Consider the following 23,855-nt stretch of genomic DNA (forward strand, 5'->3'; position numbering starts at 1 on the left):
TTTAGGGAAACCAAAGTCAAGGAAAAAGGAAACACCGTAGGATGTGACATGGATTGTGGCTTGAGTTGCAGAAAAGAACAAGCATGAACCATCTTGTCTTTCTTCATGTCATAGATGTACAACTCTGCTGACACCTTGATTAGCAATTTTCCATCTTTGAAACAAAGAGGATTCATCCATGGATTTGTTGTATCCTCACTACTCTCCAACACTCTATTCTTTAAATTAAAAAAGAAGCGCGGATACTCTACTTCAAAATTCTCCAAAAGTTTGCAGTCCTTGAGTATCCATTTAAACTCATACAAATCTTCAAGGCACCACACATGAAGACCTTGTTCTGATACCTGAACATAATGAAGTCTTCCTTCATATTCTCCGATACATGCTGCAACAATCCTAAACTCATTTGTAGGAGGAACAGGTACTGGAATCAGTAATGACATCTCCTTTTCAACATCAAATGTGAGGATTTGATCACCTTCTGTTAGCCAATGCAAGAATCCTCCAATGTATATGCCTCTATTTTTAATCATATCATCTTTGCAATTGCATATCTCAGTGGATTTCCTCCAAGCTTTGGTTTCTGAGCAGTACAGCTCAAATGTGAAGAAAAAATCCTCCTCATCTCCATTATTGTTCAACTCGATGCGTTTCACTCTTACCAATTTGAATTTTGATGGCTCAGAATCAAAATCAAAAGCAAGTGCTATGCTCTCAGTTATGTCGCATGGAGGAGACCACTTCAATTGAATCCACTCTCTATTTGAAGGATTGCAGACATAGATGGTTGGATTTGGAGAAGGCAAACAGCTACGGCAGCAGACAATTCCTTTACACGATGCCAAAACAACAACATCTTCGGGAAGAAAACCGAAAACCGTTTGGTGAACTACTTTGGCACCATTTTTGGACTCCACCGGAATGTAACTAACCGTTTTGATATCTCTTTTGCTTATCATGTACCTATCTTGAACAATGAAACCGTTTAAATCCAGCTTGGTGTTTTGGAGTTGAGCTTTGATGAATGATCGGTTTGAAATGATGTTGTGCCATTCTCTTGAAATACACTTGATGCTAAGCAAAGGTTTTGCCGGAACACGTGACAGAATATCAAAGATAACATCTGTGTTCAAACACCCCTCGTTCTCATTATCAACCTTAATCATCTTCATTTTCTGAAAAAAACAAAGATTCATGTATTATTCTCTTCACATGTACGTGTGTCTTTACGCTAAAAAATATGAGTCCTATTTATAGGATACAATAAGCAAGTGAATGATCAAATGTATAGTTAAGTCATTCACTAGTTGGAGTTATAGGAACATGGAAGACCAAGGATCAACATCCACTAAGTTCTAAGGCACTAACTTAATTATTATTCATAACATTAACATTGTTTTCATAACATTAATAATTTAGAGTATTATTTTTGTTAAATAAAGATTATAGTACTATATTTCATTTTTTATCAAATTTATAGTGGGACAAATAGGTCAACAAATTCAGACCTATATATAGCTATAGTGAGGAGTAATACTAAAATGAGAGTGCAATAGGCGTGCCAAAGTTGGTTTGCAAGAAGTAGTAAGTTAGTTTCTGTACTAGAAAGACACTTGGCAAGAACGTTAATTAGGGATGGCAAGAATGTGAGTTTGGATAGTATAAAATTCGCACCAGTAGGTACTCGTTGTCATCCCTAACGTTAATTTCTTTTTGTAGCAAAGGATATAAAAAGTTTAAACTAGCAAGAGTTTTTTTTTTTCCTTTTACTTTTAAAAGCATTTTAAATCAAAATATTTATTTATAGTAAAAGGAAAAAGCGTATATGTTCTCTACCAATTTACTTTTCACACTTCTCTTTGCCAAATACTACAATCAGTTCATAATTTGTTGTGTAGGAATGCATTTTAAGGTTTTTACTTAAATTAACGACGATGTATAGTTGTTTTCTTTTTTAATAGTAATAAAATCAACTCATTATATTAAAAATAAGGCTTAAATGCAGTTTTGGCCCCTCAAGTTTCACAATTGCTTAATTTTGGTCCTCCACATTTCAATTGCTTGATTTTAACCCCTAAGTTTCACAATTGCTCAATTTTAACCCTCCAGGTTTCAATTACTCGATTTGGCCCCCAAGTTTATGTCATTTTGCATTTGCTAGCCCCCGTTGACTTTTGACTAAAATTTGCTTATGTGACATTTTTATAAAAAAAATTTAAAAATGTTTTAATTATAAAAAAATTAAAAAATAATAATATTTGCTTTTATAAAAAGTATTAAAAATTGTTTTTTTTAATAAAAGGTTTAATAATTATTTTTATTTAAAAAAAAGTTTACAAAGTTTTTAAAAAATAGTTCATAATTTATTTTTTTTTTACTTTTTTATATGACAAAATTATTTTATAAACTACATATAATAAAAAAAATTATAGTTTAGTTTTTAAAACACAATTTGTAATTTATTTATTTATTTTTAAATACATATTTAATTTTAAAATGCCACATAACCAATTTTTAATCAAAAAATTCAACGGGGGCTAACAAATGCAAAAGGGGGTAAACTTGGGGGGCAAAAATGGAGCAATTGAAATTTAGAGGACTAAAATCGAGCAATTGTGAAACTTAGAGGATTAAAATCAAGCAATTGAAACCTGGGGGGCCAAAATCAAGCAATTTTGAAACTTGGGGGACCAAAATTGCATTTAAGCCTAAAAATAAAGAGTCTCAATACAAGATGAAATCAAATAAAAAAAATATAGTGAGATGGATAGCTCAACTAGTTAAACTAGTTGAGTTAGTTGAACAATTTATCGTTTTATTGTCTTTAAATAAAACTTATCTTAAAATTTTTTTAAAAATGTCAAAAACATTCTACGCCAAACTCGAATTGGTTACGGTTAATATTGGTTGTATCCGAAATATCTTTAACTAGACTCAATAGCCACACTAGATAAATCCATTTGGCTTTCTTTTTTTTCGTTCTTTCTTTTTTTTATAATTTGACTTTCATTTCTTATTATCTTCTCATTGGTTCTCCTTCCAATCTTCAGCAAACTAAACACTTTATACTACAGTAGTAATTAATTAAACATGTAATCAAAGTTCACGACTTATTTGTTTTATGAAATCTATGTATTCTCCCATTGGAGAGACAATGTATTTGAAATTATTCTTCGGCAGTGGGATCTATCTATCTCAAGGGCAGGCCATACATTTCTTTTTATAAAATTAATTAATAAATACTGTTAATAAGGTACTCCCCCGTACCACAATATATGTCACTTTGGGGAAAAATTTTGTACAACAATATATGTTGCTTTATATTACCAATGAAGCATTTAATGATATTTTTTCTATTATACCCTTAACTATTTGTCTATTTATTACTCTCTCTTCTTTCAATTCTTCAATTTATCTTTTTCATACCATAAATGAAGGACAGAACAATTTTGTAAATCAACTCATAATCTCTCTTTTCCATACAATATTAATTATCTTTCTTAATATGTACATGTAAAAGTATCAAAACGACATATATTATGGTACGGAGAGAGTATTATTTTTTTTGTTCAAAAGAGGATCAAAACTCAACAAGATTCTAGAAAATTAAACGAATATATTTAAACATTCAAGCTCCAGAAAAATCACTAAAAATAAATTTATGGAGCTCACTAAGAGGAGTCTCCATTTTAACACAAACCGAGGAATATAATGAGAGGGTAAAGTTAGAATTCAAATATTGAGTGATTTTGGAAAGATATACGTTGACAAAGAAGACATGGTTCTTGATCATTCCATTTTTTATGATTTTAATAAATACATGATAATTTTTTATTTATAAATAATATGAATTGAAACAGTTTGAAAATTTTCTTAAGCGATGATGAAGCTCTGAATGTAAATAGTACGTCACATATATTATGCACAAATTAATTATTAGCACATTAGAAAAAAATAGTATTTTAAATGTATTGTTATATGATTGAATTATTGGACTTTAGTTTAGTTATTGGACTTTATTTCATATATATATTTACATTATATTTGAAGTTTTTATAAAATAATTAAGTATTTACTTTGTCTATGACCATATTTCTAATCATAAAAACAGAAAATTTTATTTAGAATCATGAATTGTGATAAATATATTAAAATTCTTATGTTACAACAAATTTACAATTTATTGATTTCAAATATATGACCTGTGCGAATGCACGGGCAAAACGTCTAATTAAATAAAATATTTGGAATTAAAATTAGGGTTAAATATGTTTTTGTTCCCTAAGTTTTTCAGAATTTTCATTTTAGTCCTTGAAGATTTTTTTTCACACTTTAGTCCCTGAAGTTTTTTCCGTAAATGATGATTTTAGTCCATACTTTTCATTCAACTCGTATATACTTTCACATTTTTGAATGACTTTTTGTATTGATGTTTATAATATTATAAGAACATCTCCGATAAAAGTTTATAATTTTTTAACATAAGATGAATTATTTATGGTTTTTTATGTGCAAAAAACTAAAAAATTCATATTTAATTCATCTTTTGTTAAAAAAAATTTAACTTTTATAACACATATTCATATAATGTATTAAACATGACCGCAGAAAAAAAATTAAAATTTAAAATTGTATGCACGAGTTTAATGAAAAGTAATAAGGACTAGAGACATTGACGTAAAAAACATCAGAGACTAAAAAGTGTAAAAAAAAAATCTTCAATGACTAAAATGAAAATTCTGAGAAACTATAGGGACAAAAAATATATTTAAACCTTAAAATTATCTATGAACACGTCATGACTAGACTTTATGGTGTATGAATATTTAAGAAATGTGGTTGAGTTGTTTAAATAATTTGAAAGTGTAAAATAATATAAACAATTAAATGGGACTCACTTAAAGAATCCATATGGGTGCAATGAATAATGATGCTTAAAGATATTGAACAAATTTTGTGTTGTACGATGTTTGCTGCACAAAAAGTTATTTTGATATTTTAGACTACTTGTACAGAGGAGTGGGGGGCAAGAATTTCAGTTTTGTCTTGTCCTTTGACCCCTGTTTGTCCAGTACTATGAACAATTTTAAAATTAAATACAGTACAACTGAAGTTATTCTGACCAGTCATTTATTGTTTAGCAGATCAAACACATATTCAATTAAGACAATCAATTTTATTTTGTTAGGGCAACGAAATCTGTTGGTATATATTCGATTGAGATTTCATATGACTTTATAAAATGTCCCATAGTATTCAATATTATACGGATTTCAATGAATTCTTTATTGAGGAGAATTTTATGAGACTTTTTAGTTAAAAATACATATACTCCCTCCGGCATCATATATAAGCAAAAATAGGTTTTTTAAATTCATTGAAAAATGAATGTATTTAGTTTAAAATATAGACCAAATACATAACTTTTTCAATAAATCTAAAAAAACTTACTTTTACTTACATATAAGATCGGAGGAGTACTAACAATTTCACTCAAACTCTCGAGTCTCAACTCTAAAAAAAACATTTGCCGTCGCTTTTCTTTTTACCAAAACTTGTTATCGTTCATGGTATATCAACGGTAGAATGGTGTTCATATACTAGTATTGTTTTCTTCTGATCCCTCCAAGTGCTATTATGCTACCGTTTTTCACACACACACACACAATATATATATATATATATATATATATATATATATATATATATATATATATATATATATATATATATATATATATATATATAGTCAAGAATCGTGTGTTCATATATGTACCTCACAACATATGATTAGTTTTTTTTTTGACAAAATATGACTAATTTTCTTGCATTTTAATTTTAAATAATTCTTTCACAATTTTTTTACATGCAGAATCAAAGAATCTCGCATGTTCATGGTTACGATTACGACAATTCTTTAACAATTCTTTTTTATGAAAACCTGGAATCATTTTTTTTTTTTATTATTATTATTATTATTATTATTATTATTATTATTTTAATTTATAAACAATGATGATTTTGATTTTGTTTTACGGTATAATGATTTTGTTATTGAAAGGTTGAAAATTTGCATTGCTTTGATTTATTTTTTATTTGTGATAAAATTCGACCGGGAGGTAAGTAATATTGACAAAAATTCATATAAATTTATTTATCATTTCTTATTTTCCTTTTGAAAAAATTTCCTTCTACAAATTTAATGAGGGTTGACGAATTGTTCGAAAGAACTGAATTCAATTCCTATTTGAAATAACTCTTGGTCAGACTCTGGGTCAATGGGGCAAAAAAAATCCATAAGTACTTTGAAAACTTAAAAATCTATGTCATGAATCCATTAAAATCCTATGCTAAAAATCCTGATTATAAAATGAAAGGAAAGGAAAGACAAAAATCTAATTATAATATTATTTAGTGCATTGTTTCATTTTATTATCAACATCTTTGAGTGCAAATCCACAATTGCAGGGTCTGTAAAATTACAAAATAAAAAATACAATTATTGTCCCTAATACTCCTGCTTTGTTGCATGGAATTTGTGTAATCTCATGTCTAATACTCATTCAATAAGTGGCATGGGCACCAATGGCACAGACTCTAATAGAAAAAGTTCACATCGGTAGTTAATGCATTCATAAAGAAAAGTTTTCTCGTCGGGAACTTTTGGACAATCATAACTGTCTAAACATTTAAAATATGCTGCAATAAAAAAGAAAATATTCTTACTAAAAAAATAAACGATTAATTGTATACAAACTACAATGTAAGAGTGGAAAACTGACTTACCCACAACCTCCTTCGCAATAAGAAATAGGGAAAGAAATAAAATCCAAGTATAAACATGCTTCAGAGTTTTAGCCATATTTTTTTTTTATCACTTTATTATAGCTAATAAAGCTCTCGTGAATTGCTAAAAACAATTAATTATATTTATCGCTTTAACTCGTTAATAAAGGGGTAACATAAAAATCTTACTAATAGTATTTAGGAATAAAATTCTTTTAATCAACTTTTCAACCTTTCGTGATAGCAAGGAAAAATATATAATTTTAAAATTAGGAAAATGCTAAACAGTGCCCCCGGACACTAGTTAAGGATACAAATATAGAAATTTTATCTCGTAAATTGTGCATTCAATGTTTTAATGGTGTGAAAAGTTATTCTCTCTCATCATTAACTTTATCATTTGTTTTTTTTTAGTATGCTTAACTAGTGTCTCAGGAGCACTGTTTAGCATGACCCTTAAAATTAATAGACCATGACAAAGTTGTTTGTACAAATAATATATACAATGGGCGTGAAGACGTAGTTTATCTACACATTGAATTGTTGATAAGTTAAAAAAAAAATTCTTCTTAAAACATAAATCAAGTGTAAAAATTCCTTTTGTGAAAAGTTTTTCTTAATCCTTTTAGTCATTTAAATATCTTTTTGATCAAATTATTTAACTTCATTAGAAACAAGTTGACAACGTGAAGTTATATTAATTATAGAGTTCGAATGAGCAAATAAACAAAAGGTTTAAATATGTAAAAGATCCTTGCACTTATGGGTCATTTGAGTTTTAGTCCCTGTATTTTAAAAATATTTCGTTTTGTCACTGCACTTTCATTTTACTTTTAAAATGGTCTTTGGACCCATTTTTTGTTGAAGTGGTACATTTTTTATGATGTGCCACTTTCATTTTACTTTAAAAAAATTAGTTATTTAAGGGTATTTTGGTCCATTCATCGTAAAACTAAATGAGTCATGAACTCTAAAGTTCAATCAACAGTGATACATGAGCAAAAATGTGTCATTTCAGCAACAAAAAAAAAGGCTCAGAGTTAGAAACTTGTGTTATATGTGAAATCCATGATCATGGGGGTGTTAAAAATATATATATATATAAACTGTCATAACTTGCTTGCTTTTTGATCACTAAAACTCCAAAAATAATCATCATCATCATCATAATTATCATCACCACTTCTGTGAACTTTTCAAATAAATTTCCTTGAATCAAATTGTACTGTATTACTCATTAGTCCATGTGAATGTGATATTCTTTTTATTACGACGATATGGTCGTGCACTTGCAAACGTGTTACCTTAGTCTAGACTATATATACATTTCACTTGTATGACTTTTAACAACTTTGAAGAAAACACTTTTTATGTGAGTTTAGAAAAATGCTCTTTAGGGTTCTTCTTTGATCCAAACTTGAATCTTATCAAGAGTCTCTTACTCTTGTGCTGATTCTACCTTGACCTTATCATTTTCTTGTGGAGTGTGGCGAGTTATTTCATTTCTTTCCTTCTCCACATTTTCTTGTTTATGTTTCTCCTTTTTTTTTTTAAATAGCAAATTTTATTAGAAAGTCTCAAACAATGCATGAAATATGCCAAGCGAGGGAACATGATATAAAAGGGACAAAAGAAAAACAATGAGCTAAAAAAGCCTCCTAAAACACCAAAAAACACCAAATCTAAAGGGGTACACCAAACAAGCCTCCGCACACCAAAAGGAACCACATCACACCACCTAAATAGTCTTGCATGATGCAAGACTTGTAGGAGTTGTGCACGGTAGACCTCGCCTAAATACGTTAAAACAAGAATTTTCTTCACCACTATTAATTTCCTTTCCAAAAATGACTTAATCATTGTTGAGATTATGCGCTTTTATTCCTTGATAAAGTGTTTCTTTGTCAAATTTCCAGTTGATTTGTAGAAAAACACTTAAATCAAAATGTACGTTTATGAAGGATGTGAGGCTTGAAATTGAAAACATTCTCTAAAAGTTTTTGATTTGATAACATGATTTTTAAGAATTTGTTATTTCTTTGCATTTGTTTAGCTTAAGTCACCCAAAAATAATTGTTAGATAACAATGTGATCAAAATCATATAAAATATAATTAAAGATGTTTTTAACATCAGATTGAGATTTTGCCTTAACAATATCTTTTTTTTATGATGACAAGCCTCCCTAAATTAGATTTTAAATTGAGATTATGCTTATTTAACCAAGAGTTCCCCATCACTTTATGCATTCATTTATCAAAATAACCGGTGAATATTTTGAGAATTAAAATTGAGTAAATGAACACAGTTAAATTTGAATCATGTATTTTCATTAATCATTCAAGGCTCAATCAATGAGTATTACAAACATGTTTTTTTTTTAATACTCCCTCCGGTCTCATATATAAGCAACAAAACAAAAAAATTGGAAGTCTCAAATATAAGCAAAAACTACTATAATCATTATATTTATCATCAATATTCCAATTTTACCCTTAGTTTACTTTTACCCATAACATAATATATAGTAATTTAATTTATTGTCAAAAAAAAATAGCAATTTAATTTAAAACTAAAATTGAAAATGACATACTTTATCTAATCATTTACTCCACTTTCTTAAAGGATGCGTTTTTTTTTTGTTGCTTACATTCAAGACCAAATGGGTAAGTTAAGAGAATAACAGATATCAAATGAACTTTAGAGGTAACCAATTAAGGCACACCCAAAGACCCTCATCGTCTACCATAGTCTCATAATAATATATAATAAAAAAGAAAAAAAGTATAAGAGAAAAAGGAACTAGGAGACATATTAAACCTGACCTAGTAAAGTGCAGGTCAACCCAAATGGGCAATACAAACATTTAAATCAGCACAAATGAAATCAACCTAATCGATACTAGCAGATCATCATCCTCAAGCAAATTGGCGAATGAAGAACCGACTGCCAACATAGACTGATTCACATTCCAACAGCCCCTTGTGACAAACGACAACAAGCATTCAAGACTCTTTCAAGCCAAACAGTCCCTCATCAACTCGAGAGAGTGACAGGGATATAATAGAGACAATGAGACCTTGCTATCAAACTCTGACGAATCTTGTATTGTTGAAAATCTAGTGATGCAAAGTTTTGTGGGAAAGAAGGAAATGCATTTTGTGGCCTCGAATATTTTCTACATTATAAAAGTTAGACATTCGATCCCTCTAATTATTACTTTCAATTTAGATGATATGAAACTTTATTAAAAAAAACGTGAATTTGTCCACTAAAATGATACGACAGCCACATCAGATCTTGCCCTATAAAATTTCTATTTTTTGTTCCTAATTTATATAGGTTTAGCATAAGATATAGTCACAATTCCCGTGAATTTAACTCAGTTGATAAGAACGTCCCATTTTATATGCATGGGCCGGATTTTTCCCGTGAATTTAACTCAGTTGATAAGGACGTCCCATTTTATATGCATGGGCCGGATTTGAACTCTGAACACCTCACTTATTCATCTTAAGCGTGAAATTTTAGCTAACCAACTATCCGACAAAAAAGAATATAAACATAATATGATAATATAGATGCTTCTTGAATATAAAATAGTGATAACATTACATTAAAATAAACATAAATTAGTTATATGCAGCTAAAAAAACGCTAAATTTGATATGAACAAAAAATATATTTTAACTAATTATAAAAAAAAAAAATTTAACCTTTCTATTATTATTCCCATTACCCTTTTTAAAGTTTTTCTTTTATTATTCCCATTACCCTTTTCAAAGTTTATGACCATTATAAATGTTTCTGCTACACCCAAACACCAAAATATCTAAAAATTAGCGAACAAACAAGTGACAACAAATTTAGCTATATCCCAATTTTCCAAATTCCATCATCAAGATCCATGCATCATACCTACACTTGACAAAATATTTGTTCATGTCAAAAATAAAATCAAATAGATTAAAATTTACTTGAAAAAAATTATTAAAGTAAAAACAATATAATAGTAATACAATATTAATTAATTAATTTTTTGGTACAGTTACCTTTTCTTTCCTTTCTATTCTTCGGAAGATTTTCATTCTTTCCCGTTGCAGATTCTGTAAATTCTACTAATCCCGAAAATATCCCCGCAAGATCACACATTCCTTTAATTTCGAGAAAAAAGGTTATATACCCTGATTGAATATTAATTAGTTAATTAATTAATTAATAAATTAATAATAATATATATGATGATTATATTATATATTGCAGAACCGACCTTGAAATAATGGGTTCTCTTCTGGATTATTGTTGCTGAACACACTCTTAAGCTGTTTCGGTGAGTGCTCTGATCATCACAACTCTTCACATTTTATCAATTTCGATTCGCATTTTCTTCTTCGTTTTTCATTCTTGTTTATTTATGCTATTGCTTTTCATATTTATATCGTTGATTTCGATCCATAGTTCTTGTTAGAATAGAGTTTTTTTAATCTCTTTTTGTGGATTTTGATTTGTTTCAATGCATTTTTATATTGCTTTCTGTTTCTGTTTTGTTTCATTTTGATTTTTTTGCCGCTCCAGCTTTTTTAATTATTATTTTTAGGGTCATCCTTTTAAACCTCTTAAAAGTTGTTCGTACTTTTTTTTTTTTGGTGTGTTTTTTTGTGGAACAGTGGTTTTTTTTCTTAGGTTAGACAAAGAGTTTTGTCATAAAAAAAAAAAAGAAGACAGAAACAGTTTCTTGTGTTATGTTTTGTTGGTATTATTATTATAATTAATCTTATGTTTGATACTAGGGAGTTATATGATCATATAGTCTAGGGAGAGGAAATTCCTGCACCTGTTTTATTGTAGTTTATCGTTTCTGCATCAACGTATGTACATAATGGCCGGTTTGATCTGCTAAACAAATAAAGGACTCGACAATGTGTTTGATTTTAAAACTATTCACTAGACAACTGGGGTCATGAGACTGGGCAAAAATTCAAATTCTTGTCTCCACTAAACCACATGACAACTTTTTGTTCTCTGCACAAGTTGTCTAATATAATAAACTACCATCTTTTCCACTAAACATTGTATAAGACAACAATTGCTCAATACATTAAGCATTTGTCATGTGCTGTTTTGTCCATTATTTAGCCTTTGCAAATCAAACAGACCCGATCTTTGAATTTTACTCTTTGGGCCAATAGAATCTTCTATTGAATGCACTTTATAGATAGAAGTTTGTATTTATAACCGTGTTTCGTTATATATATATATATATATATATATATATATATATATATATATATATATATATATATATATATATATATATATATATATATATATATATATATATTATCGAGTTTAATGGAAATACAATGTCGGAGTGAATCGGTTTTACGCTAGGATCCAATGAGGGACCTCCATTTGTCCATGTCATGGTTTTACTGCATATATTCCAATTTTGTAACTGCTTTTTTGTGATATTATGATATACAAAAATAGAGGTCTATCATCAGATGTCAATACAAAACAAAATGTGTCGAACATTAAACAATGTTGCTTTCGATCAGACGTGTCGGTTCTACAGTGATTTACACCGACATCATATCTTTAAATCCATATTTATTATGTATTTTATAATAATCTCAACCTTTGATCTTCTAATCAATGATTACAACGCCGCACTTTTTCTTCACTTTAGTATTATTACTTTTGAGACGAGATATCATGTTTAGCTATGACATGAGCTAACAAGGGTTCCTCTAGTGATTCTGTATTGGGGATGATTGTTAGCGATTGTGTTTTTTTCTCCATGTTTTGTGAATTCAATTTCTTCCAATGTTAAGATTTTGCCTAGAGTATTACTAGTTTTATAGGTTGTTGATAATGAAACAAAACTATATTATCGATGGTTAGTTATTTCTTAAATAACTTGTGTTTTTACAGTAGGAAGTTTTTACAGTAGGATGGATTAAATGAGAAGAACTACAGTTGCTGTGTTCAAAATTACATGAGTACTGAAAGGATAATTAAAATCTAAGGCTAGTTTCTTGATTTATGTCGGAAAACTACTGTTGTAATTAATAAGCTATAATGCTAACTTCCTTGTACATTGGTGTGTAAGTATACGAGGATATGTCTGTGGCTAGGTAGTTAATAGCGGCAGATAGTGCCGCGATCGCGCTGGATTAGAGCGAAGCGGCAGCAGTCTGTGACAGCGAAAGCAGGTGGGCGCAGATTACGGGTGCGCCCACACAGAAGAGATCGTGCTTGGATGTAGCAGAGCGCATCACGTTTTTTGTCGTGTTCTCTTCCGTGACATTGAAGACAAGAGGAAAACTCCCATTTACCCTTAAAATTCCTTAAAATTTAAAACATGAGAGGGGTATTTAGGGCTTTTCGCACTCGAACCCTAGTCTTATTCTCTTCTCCACGTTCGATGATAACATTTCTCTCCCTTCTCTCCCCTCTTCTACGAGCTTCCTTCTCTGCGTCCACAAGCTATCATCTTTCCTTCTGTGCTGTATTGTTATTTTTCCTAATCTGTTTTTATTTTTTGTTTTTCCTCCTCTCTATTTCTTTCTTGTTTTTATTTTTTTTCTTTTTTCTCTACCTCTGTTTTATTATTGTTTCCTTTTTATTTTGTATTTTTTTACCTCTCTGTTTCATTAATTTAAGTCTTAAAGACTTGGGCTTCTTTGTTTCCTTAACTATTGTTGCTATTTAAGTGTGTGTTTTGATCAAGCTTTATGACTTTTTATTGCTAATTATGAATAATTATGAGCTTCCAGTTATTTATTTAATTTTACATTACATGTGTTTATAGTATTATTTATTATGTAATTTGTTCAAAAATATTATCAAATAGTGGTCATCCAGTTATATGCTATTCTGCCATCCCACTTTTGTGGTCGGCCGCTCCGCGCCGCTATCTGGGATTGACTACCTAGATCTGTGGCAGTAACATTGATCTTGTTATATGTTTATTTGTTTTTTTCATTTAAGATTAGTTAACAATATCTTCATCTGTTTTTTAAAGGAAGCGAAGAGTTGTTCGATGGCAAACGATACTTCTAGTTCGGATTCCCATCATAAACGTCTTGGTCTTTTAAAAGATCAAGTTCATTTGGTTAAAAGGAAAGACTGTAATCGCTATGAGATTGCTTCAATACAAGATCATCTATCATTTGAGAAGGGGTTTTTTATAGTAATTCGCGCATGCCAATTGTTAGCCCAAAAGAATGATGGAATAATATTGGTTGGGGTGGCAGGACCTTCAGGAGCAGGAAAGACTATATTTACTGAAAAGATACTCAACTTCATGCCCAGCATTGCTGTCATTTCAATGGATAATTACAATGATGCTAGTCGAATTGTTGATGGAAACTTTGATGGTAAATTATCATCTACTCATATGTGTTCCTTTTATCATTCTTTCTGTGGTTCATTATCAGGATGCAGACTTTATAGCATGATTAAGTATTGTTCTTTTCCGAGGACGTTAGTGTCATTGTCGCTTCTCCCTAAAAGAAGACTAAGTTGTTAGATAAATTTTTTTGGTGGTTTCTTAGAAGTGAATTATTATTATTTTTTTTTTGAGATTATGATGGTATACCCCAATGACTCAGCTATATGGTGATTACAACTGGTACAATGTAAATCATGCCATATGCTACTGACTTTATATAGGTATTTTTAAGGTCACTTGTTTTGTTTATTCAGAACTTCAAGTTGAAATGTTAAATCCTTTTGTAGAATGGCAAGGCTATGACTTAGAAGTGATACTTGCACTAAGTGGATGCTTGAAATGATGGAAGAGGAAAATGTTATAATAGAAGACTTAATCTTTAATAACTAAAAATTAATTTTAAACAAATGAAGGAACCCCCATACTAGCTCCCAATATATGAAAATTGAAAAGTATTGTTAAGATGGTACAATTCCAGTCAATTACTCTGGCCTTTGGACTCAAAATTAATATGATTTTTTTTTCTTTCTACTTTTTACCATTTCCAATCATTTGTTAGCAGCATGTTTTGGAGAGGTGAGCTAGAATGTATGCATATATTTGTACATGAGTATATGAGTATATCTCTGACGCATAGATTTCCCTGATCCACAAAATCAAATGTCTCAGTTTCATGTTGGTGCTGTGGTTAGGACACAAATCTCTTGTCATTCCTGTTATCTCTTTGTCTTGTCATTCCTGTTATCTCTTTGTGCAGATCCACGCTTGACTGACTATGACACATTGCTCCAGAATTTACATGATTTAAAGGAAGGAAAGACAGTCCAGGTTCCGATATATGATTTCAAGTCCAGCTCACGTATAGGATACAGGTTAAATTCAAAGACATCTTGTGTACTTGCTCTACACAATTAGCATATTTTCCGAATTGAATTTCATTTTTTCTTGTGCCAGTGTTCAGGGAACACTATTTTTTCTTGTGCCTTCAATTCCATGTTAAAGTCTATCATGCTTACAGGACTGTAGAATCCCCGAGCTCCCGTATTGTGATTATAGAGGGTATCTATGCCTTGAGTGAGAAGTTGCGGACTTTGCTGGACCTTCGAGTTTCTGTAACAGGTGGAGTTCACCTTGACCTTGTAAAGCGAGTGATACGTGACATACAACGTGCAGGCCAAGAACCTGAAGAAATTATTCATCAAATATCTGAGACGGTTCATACTTCTATAATTCCCTGCATCCTTTAAACAGATTTTGAGAGTAATTGTGTCCGCAGAAGTATTGAAGTTCAAACTTTTGCAGGTATATCCAATGTACAAGGCTTTTATTGAGCCTGATCTTAAGACGGCACATATAAAAATCAGTAACAAATTTAATCCATTTACTGGATTCCAGAGCCCTACTTACATATTAAAGGTTAGTTCCAATGTAGCCCATTTGATGGAAAGGAAAAATGGACAATCATATTAGTTCTGATGCTTATATGTGATGATGAATTAAAGACGACTATTAATCTGTTGTATTATTTGTTTCAGTCAGCAAGAAATGTAGCAGTTGATAAAATTAAAGCTCTTCTCTCTGATGATTTTAAGGAAACAACCGAGCAAACTTATGATATATATCTTCTACCTCCCGGTGAAGATCCAGAAACTTGCCAATCATATTTAAGGATGCGAAACAAGGATGGGAAATACAGTCTCATGTTTGAGGTTTGTTTCGTTGTTATATTCCATATTCTAAATGACCTGGTTGTCTGTACAACATGATATCAGATTTTCTTAGTAGCACATAATTGAATTGAAATATCAGGAATCATATAATTATGACTACGAATGATTGGGTTAGATTGATATATTATATTTTGATAAAAACCATTAAAACATATTTATGCTATTATTTTAGATAAAGTATTAGTGTGGCAAGACCCCAACCTTACAAGATTATAGTAACATGACACTTAACATATGAAAAACCTTATATGCTAGCTGATATCTGTAAATATTTAATAGAGTGGTGCAGAGAAAAACATTCTCACATAGTTGGCTGCAAGTAACTAGAATAGATTGTGTTTTCACAGAAGGCAAGGGAAATGGATCTGTGGAGCAGAAATCAAGTAGCTAAAATTAAACCTTGCTCGTTATAGTTATATATTTTACGGATTTACGGTTCTTGTGTTAATATGTGCTCTCTAATATGAAGAGATCTAAATTTTTGTATTGGACTAAAAAATGTGAGATTTGGAGTCTTCCAAGAGTTTGCGAAATGTTAACTTTTCTGATGATAAACAAATAGTTTCGGGTTGCATGCTTATGGCATTGATAACATTTTGTGTTTCTGAAAAAAGTTACCAGTATGTTACATAATTACATTTGATGCATAGACTTGAGCATGCACTCTAAATGCAGAATTTGAATCCAGTGTTCACTATTGAAGTCTTATTTGGCACTTAAATCACAATTGCTCTCATAATTGGAGAAAAAACTAATTCAATATTCTAAGCTGTAAATTCACAATTTGACTGACATTGACAACTATTATTTAGTACCTTGGTTGTCACCAGTAACTAACCGACACAGAGAATATGGCGTGTATCATTTATCTCTACAGAGGGAGTTAGCGGCATGTAGCAGTGGGTAGCAGCCCCCACACAGAACAAGGAGGCTCAGAATTGAGTCATGGCCATGCTCACAAAAAAGCCTACTCCATCTTCTGTTTCGCGGACCACATATGCTTCTTTTTCAATTTTGCGAGCCCCATCTTTTTCTTTCTCATTCACACTCTCCTTATGTCGCACATGCTGCCGGGCACACATCCCTCTGCTGCCGTTGCACACGCCTCCATCTGTCACCATAACACCCCTTCCTTTTTCTTTTTTTTTTTTTCCTTTCTGTTTTGTTCGAAGGTCCTCACAGTCCCTGTTCATATTACACACTCCTTCCCTGTTTTTGTTTCTGTCTCTGTTTTTCAACAGGCTTTGTTTCTTGCTTGGTTTCTCGACAAGCTGTCTCTGCTATATCTCAACAAGTTCTGTTTATGTTTCCAGCAGCCATGACAACTCCTAATAATTCTTAACAATCACCAATCAGTGGTTCAAATGCTTCTTGTGTGATAACATTGACATAGCTTGGAGGTGCAAAAGTTTAAAGGATAAGAAGTATAGGATGAAGGTTACATATGATTTTTGTGTAAAGTACTTCAGGTGGAATTACTAGGGACAAAAGACAACAAATATCAATAAAAGGAGATGTAGCCTCTTGCATCAAAATACTGGAGAACAAGGAAAAATAGAAACTTTCTTGGGTGAGGTGCTTGAAGATGAAGAGTTGCGTGAAATAAATATGACTCAAAGTGGTTGATAAGGCCACTTTATTGGTTTTCAAGAGGAGTACAGAAGGCCCCTTGGATGCATTGTTTTACCGGAAACTACGGCCAACTATGGGAAAAGGAAAAAAGAAGTCAAGCAAAACCGATGCTTGTGACAAGGGAGCAAGTGTGATAATTTCCCCGTATATAGCTAGATTTTTTTATAGCAATGGAATTCCTATAAAAATATCAAATTGATTATTGAAGCAGTTGGTAACTATGGTCCTCATATACAGCCTCCAGGCTATCATCAGTTGATAGTTTCAATGCTTAAAAAGGAGTAGAAATATACAAAGTAAATATTGACGTGTAATGAGAGCAACAAGCAAAATATAGATTTTCAATTATGTTAGATGGTTGGACTGATAAGAAGAGCAGAAAACTGATAAATTTTTTGGTTGATTCTTCAGAGGAAACAATTTTGTTGAATGCTTCTTCATACTTGAAATTTTAAGAGAAAATATTTGAGCGTTTGGATGGCTTTGTTGAGATTGGTGAAAGGAGTGTTGTGCAGCTAGTTACCGATAATGGAAGTAATTATGTCTTGTCATGGCTGGTAAGTACTATTATTAATATAGTTTCATAAATATAAGCATTTATTGTGATATACAGATAAACTTCTAATAGTCAAGCGACCAAAAATGTTTTGGACTCCATGTGTTGCGCATTGATTAGACTTGATTCTAGAAGATTCTAGAAGATATCAGAAAAATCGTATTGTCAAAAAGGTTATACAAAAAGGAATTAGTCTTGCTGACTTCATTTAACGACTCATTGACTTTGAACTTAATGAGGTTATACTTTAGGCTTTTGATGCTTAACTGGTTTGTTTCCTTGAACTTTGTTGGTATTTATAAGTATCTTTTGCTTAAGACTTGTGACTTTTATTTCTAATTATTAATCAACTATGTCTATCTCAGTTAATCAGCAATTATGTCTATCTCAGTATTAACTCTGCAATAATTCGTAAATATATCAAACGGCGGCCATCTCACACCCACTATCCGGGACTGACAACATAGCGTTCAATTGTTTGATCCAAGAGTCATTTAGAAATTAGACCCACTATCAATTATTCAATTTTAACCATGTCAATCTTCAATTAATTGCTTACAGACTTATCTTTTGGTTCTAATCATGAAATATATTTCTTCTGATTGAAAACACAAGATAAATAGATAAATGAAGAATGGATTTGTGTTGTTTAGATACCATCCTCTGAATATTACAGCTGTACATAATTGCATAGAATAATAACATAATTGCATCCCTTTATAAATTATAATTGCGTAGAACTAAAGATACAAAACCAAAAAACAAATGCTAACAGGAACATCCCTATATATCTAGTTTAAAGAGGGCTTTGATCTACATTTTAAATGGCTTGCCTCTGTTGATAATTTTATGCAATTGGCTCAGCATCTTTTTAGGGATTCAATTGTGATCAGAAATAATAAAATATGACTAAATAAGAGGCAAAAAAATTGTGAAGCACGAATTATTTCACCCGTCCTAGGGACTGACGCTAATAACTTAAAAATGTGTTTTGGTAGGCGTTGACACTCATTACAAGGTTCCTGAATGTAAAAGATATCTCTTTATTATTTGCGGATAGTTATGTATATTAACTTAGGACTTCATTAACTTATCTATCATTCACTTGCATAAGTTAGTTCTATTTTTAAATGTTAAAAAATAGTTAATTTAAGTCTGAAAAAACTAAAGATTGCTGGAGTGAGAGGGATGCAGTTTATTTTAATCTGATGCAAAATACAGCAAGGAACATCTCTGCAAATTTAGTTAGGGCACCCCTTTAAGGCTACAATTTGATCTGATTTAAAAGACAGAAAGTAATTTTATCAAAAGTGAGTGCATCTATATAGAAAGTACCCATAGAAGTTCCTGTAGTACACTCTATTCTGTGCACCAGATTACTGTGTATACGGAACATATGGCAACAATTTTTTTTTTTTGCCTCCTGATATTCTGTACTCCAGGTTTGCCAATGAGTTATAGTAGTTGTTCAGATAAGATGCTTGAACATTTCTACACAGTTTCTCTGATTTTGGTTTTTATTAAACTTGAAGTTTGTAGTGGAGTATATTTGAGGATTTTTAGTGGTAGAGTGGTGTTTTTTTTTCCTTTTCTTTTTGGCTTCTTTTTCTCCTTGGACCAATGATAATGCTATGGTAGCATCTAATTGATGCCTCACAACTAATTGATGCCTGGTAACTTTTCAGGAATGGGTGACAGACAGTCCCTTTGTCATATCACCAAGAATTACTTTTGAGGTCAGTGTACGCCTCCTTGGTGGACTAATGGCCTTGGGATATACGATAGCTACTATCCTCAAGAGAAACAGCCATGTCTTATCTGATGATAGGGTTTGTGTGAAACTAGATTGGCTTGAGCAACTTAATCGACATTATGTTCAGGTAACTCTATCATACATCTTTAATACTATCTTCCTATGTTGCAATTCCTTAGAATGTTCATGTCCATTTATCCTTTACGAGTATTGATTGAACATGTCAAACTTGCTTGATTTTAGAAATTATGGGGTCAATGAGTTTATATATTTTTTGCAGTGTTTTCCAATTTATCAGTTTATTCTTCAATGGTAATTAGTTTTATGTTGCATTTTTCTAACAAAGTTGTAAATTGAAATACAGCTGTTTGTTGTCAAACTTTTAACCTATAGCTAAAGAGATGTGACTTTTCTTAAAACAAGCATATCAAATATTTGTTTCCTCTTATTTATATATCAAGATAAGGGAAAAACTTCCAAAGAAAAATAAATTTGCCAAAAAGAGCAACCAGGTGTTATAAAGCTTCCACCATTTGTTGGGTCTAGAGTAAGGGTCCAATACGTTGAATATATATATATATTCGAGGAACCCTCACCAGTTCACTTGCATTTTCATCATGGTTTGATCACTAGATCCATGATCTTCTAATCACATGACAACAAATCCAGCAATTTCATTAAGGATCTCCTCCAAAATAATTCTGTCAAGTGAAAAATTTATTTATATTTAACCTGACTTCACAGTTTATTTCCATGTTGACTTGGATTTCTTCCTGTAAATTGTCTTTACTTATCATCTGACACATGGCATAACCAGTTTTCTCTTCTATCTCTTTGATTTTACATTTTGAGTTTTGGTTGATAGCAAATTGTGTGTTTCCCTGATTTGTTTGGAAATTTACAATAAACAGGTACAAGGGAGAGATCGCTCAATTTTGAAAGACATTGGAGATCAGTTGGGTCTCGAAGGTTCCTACATTCCTCGTACATACATTGAGCAAATTCAACTTGAAAGGCTTGTGAATGAGGTTATGGTATGACTCCTAACCATCTGGTAACATATAATCCTATTCCAATGTCAACAGTCACTCTCTAACCGTTCCACAGGCCCTACCAGAAGATTTGAAGACAAAACTCAGCCTGGATGAGGATTTGGTTTCAAGCCCCAAAGAAGCACTTTCTAGAGCCTCTGCTGACAGGATTGCCATGAGAAATAAGAATATGACGAGGTAAATATTTTCAGTCCAAGTACATTCAATGATTCTACAAATGATTTAATTTTGTATAGAATTTGGAAGTCTTGACTGGTCCATTTAGGTAACCCTAATTATTGGGACAAGACTTGATTGTTATTGTATCAAAATCAATTGGTCAAATTTCATGGACATCTATAATTTAGTGGTTAAAGCAGCTCAAAGGAAACCTACATCAGCGAAATTATTCACCACTATATTGAGTGAGAAAATGAGTGACCCATTTGTAAAAAAATGTCCTAAAATTAATGACCCTTTTGATTTTCAAGTGAATTTTAATTATTTGTTTCCAAATTCCAATTCTACCCTTCAATTAATACTGCTTTTATGACTTTCAAGTCAATATATTCCACTATGCATTTGATAATGGTTAATGGTGATTAACCAATACATGATAAAGGATAATTTAGTAAAAATATCACTCATTCTTTTTTACACATTTTGTAATCTGTGTGAAATGGTCAAATGACTCATTCATTTTGTGACGGAAGGAGTAATATACATCTTGCAATTACCTAATTCTGTGTGTTAACAACAGAGGATTGTCACAGTCATATACAAACCAAAGGGACAAAAATGCAGCCAAAGTTAATGGATATTTTACCAACAATCGAAGGTTTGGTGAAAGAAGTTCAGATTCTTCGACAACAGAAGTAAATCAGGTAATTCCAAATACTTGCGATAATTCTTATTTCATGTAACCATACTGAACTTAATCATCTTTTCTATGTGGTAGGGAGCCATTAGTCAGCTTTCAGAACAGATTTCTGCCCTCAATGATAGAATGGATGAATTTACAATTCGTATTGAAGAGCTTAATTGCAAGCTAACCATTAAAAATAATTCTCCAAGCCAACAAAATCTGTCAGCTCAAGCTGAAGCTTGCAATGGTTCTGCTCCTACGTCTTACTTCATCAACAGTTTGGGCAATGGTAGCATAACTGGTTCCAAGATGCAACATTCCTCGTCTTCATCGCAATTAAATAAGGATTCTCCCTTAACGGATGAGGTATGTTATTCTCCTATTTTTATCCTTGAAGTTACACTTTTGACCCTTTTTAAGTTGATTTTTGAGAAGTTGATTTTTGGAGCTACACTTTCCAGAAGGCAAATATTTGATTGTGTCCTTTATAATGAAACAACTCCAATATCTCTTGTGATTCAAAATTTGGATCCTGATAAATACTGTTATATGAACTGGAAAATTAACTTGAATTGATACTACATCACTCTACCAGAAGGATAAATTCTGTTAGAGTATACTTAAGAAACCGAAATGAAAAGATAACCATGAATTGGAGCAGGGCACCTTACAAAATTGTACTGAAAATAGGGACAAAAACAAAATTGATAATATACCTTCTGGAGAAGGAACCCTGTGCTCTTCTCCCAGACATGCCCAACCCAATTTTCATTTCAATTCTGGCTATCCTTCTCTCTTCCCTCCGAGTATCTATTAACCGTCACTTAATCCTTTTCTAACTAACCTGCCATGTGGCTAGTTTGTTACAACCATCCTCTGACGGTCCAGATAAGGGGTCTCTATCAGATCCCTTATCTTTAGAGGGGTCAGGATGGTGAGAAATGAAAGACACGATTTCAGCAAAAAAGATTAATTTTTCTCATGTATATTAGCTTTGTGTGAATTGTTACTTGACATTCTTTTTATAGGGCTAATTCATGATTTTAGTGGTCTAGCTTAGCGGAGTGATTTGAACTGAGGAACATCAGTGAAGCTATGAGAATTCAGAATTTCCACCTTGTTTGATATAGAGCTTACATATTATTTTCTAATTGCCCAACAATGGTTTCGTGTTAGTTGTTGGGATACATATCTGCTCAGTTATTTTTCTCTACATTGCTTGTTTTGGATTAATTTTCTTGGCTGAATAAATAATTAAAAATGTTCCAAAATAAAAACAAATACTCCCTCTGGTCTCATATATAAAGATTCATTTTTCAGGTTCATTGAATAACTGATGTTGTATCTTGTCCATTATATTCGATGAACCTGAAAAAGGAATATTTTTTTTATATGAGACCAGAGTGAGTAGGTCTTGTTACTAGTTTTATACATTGTGTTTAAACTGGTTTTCTACTGGTATTCTCTGACCAGTAACCAGTGTAAGTTTGGTCCTGTTATTATGGCCAAAGTGTATGAATTTGGAAACAATGGCGTTATCTCTATTGATTCACTTGACTGCTATGTGTGGTCAGATATCAGGCATTGCACGTGGCCAGCGTCAGATTATGCATCAAATGGACAATCTTAATAATCTTCTCCGGGGTAGCTTAGTGGAGAAGTCTCAGCAAACAAGAACCAACCAGAAAAGCATAAATACAGATTCAAATTCCAATACAGCTAGTGTTATAGTGGTAGTAGCAGTTGGTTGTTTGGGGATCTTCTTGATGAAAGGTTTTTGGACCAGAAAGTGATTCCAGACATGCAAATGACAATTTTCCTTCTCTGTGACAACCCTTCTGGAAGGAAAGGAGTTGAAGCATTCATTTAAAAGACAGAAAATGGAGACAATTTTTTTTGGATCAGTGAAAGGGTTATACCCACTTGAAATTTTGCAACTTATGGGCTTTGTTAGCACAGTTTTAAGGCATTTTTAACCTTCAATTGTCTAGAAATAGTCTTTTTTTAGAATCTTGATCAGGTGGTTGATGATAAATTTCGCAAGTGC

At 31.5% G+C, this 23,855-nt stretch overlaps 1 protein-coding gene and 2 long non-coding RNA genes across 4 annotated transcripts; 1 reads left to right on the forward strand and 2 right to left on the reverse strand.

Annotated features, from left to right (window-relative positions):
• Positions 1 to 6,592: 6,592 nt before the first annotated feature.
• LOC123911612 lies at positions 6,593 to 7,009 on the reverse strand. The gene is made up of 2 exons (XR_006810594.1): positions 6,787 to 7,009; positions 6,593 to 6,699 (listed from the first exon to the last, which is right to left on the reverse strand). It is a non-coding gene; the product is annotated as an uncharacterized LOC123911612 (long non-coding RNA).
• Positions 7,010 to 10,213: 3,204 nt separating this feature from the next.
• On the reverse strand, positions 10,214 to 11,299 carry LOC123911614. The gene is made up of 3 exons (XR_006810595.1): positions 11,056 to 11,299; positions 10,838 to 10,969; positions 10,214 to 10,703 (listed from the first exon to the last, which is right to left on the reverse strand). It is a non-coding gene; the product is annotated as an uncharacterized LOC123911614 (long non-coding RNA).
• On the forward strand, positions 10,811 to 23,827 carry LOC123911613 (inorganic pyrophosphatase TTM2). Of its 2 annotated transcripts, XM_045963070.1 has the most exons (13): positions 10,811 to 10,959; positions 11,049 to 11,115; positions 13,813 to 14,167; positions 14,999 to 15,113; positions 15,260 to 15,455; positions 15,544 to 15,657; positions 15,777 to 15,950; positions 19,845 to 20,039; positions 20,824 to 20,946; positions 21,020 to 21,141; positions 21,704 to 21,827; positions 21,902 to 22,174; positions 23,383 to 23,827. In XM_045963070.1, exons 3-13 carry the CDS (start codon positions 13,831 to 13,833, stop codon positions 23,599 to 23,601), a joined length of 1,992 nt encoding a protein of 663 aa, XP_045819026.1. In that variant the 5' UTR covers positions 10,811 to 10,959; positions 11,049 to 11,115; positions 13,813 to 13,830; the 3' UTR covers positions 23,602 to 23,827. The 2 variants fall into 2 exon arrangements, with proteins under 2 accessions (XP_045819026.1, XP_045819025.1); XM_045963069.1 differs by lacking the exons at positions 10,811 to 10,959; positions 11,049 to 11,115 and adding an exon at positions 12,449 to 13,296.
• Positions 23,828 to 23,855: the final 28 nt, after the last annotated feature.

The sequence above is a fragment of the Trifolium pratense genome, linkage group LG2 (genome assembly GCF_020283565.1).
Source record: "Trifolium pratense cultivar HEN17-A07 linkage group LG2, ARS_RC_1.1, whole genome shotgun sequence".
NCBI classification, from domain to species: domain Eukaryota; kingdom Viridiplantae; phylum Streptophyta; class Magnoliopsida; order Fabales; family Fabaceae; genus Trifolium; species Trifolium pratense.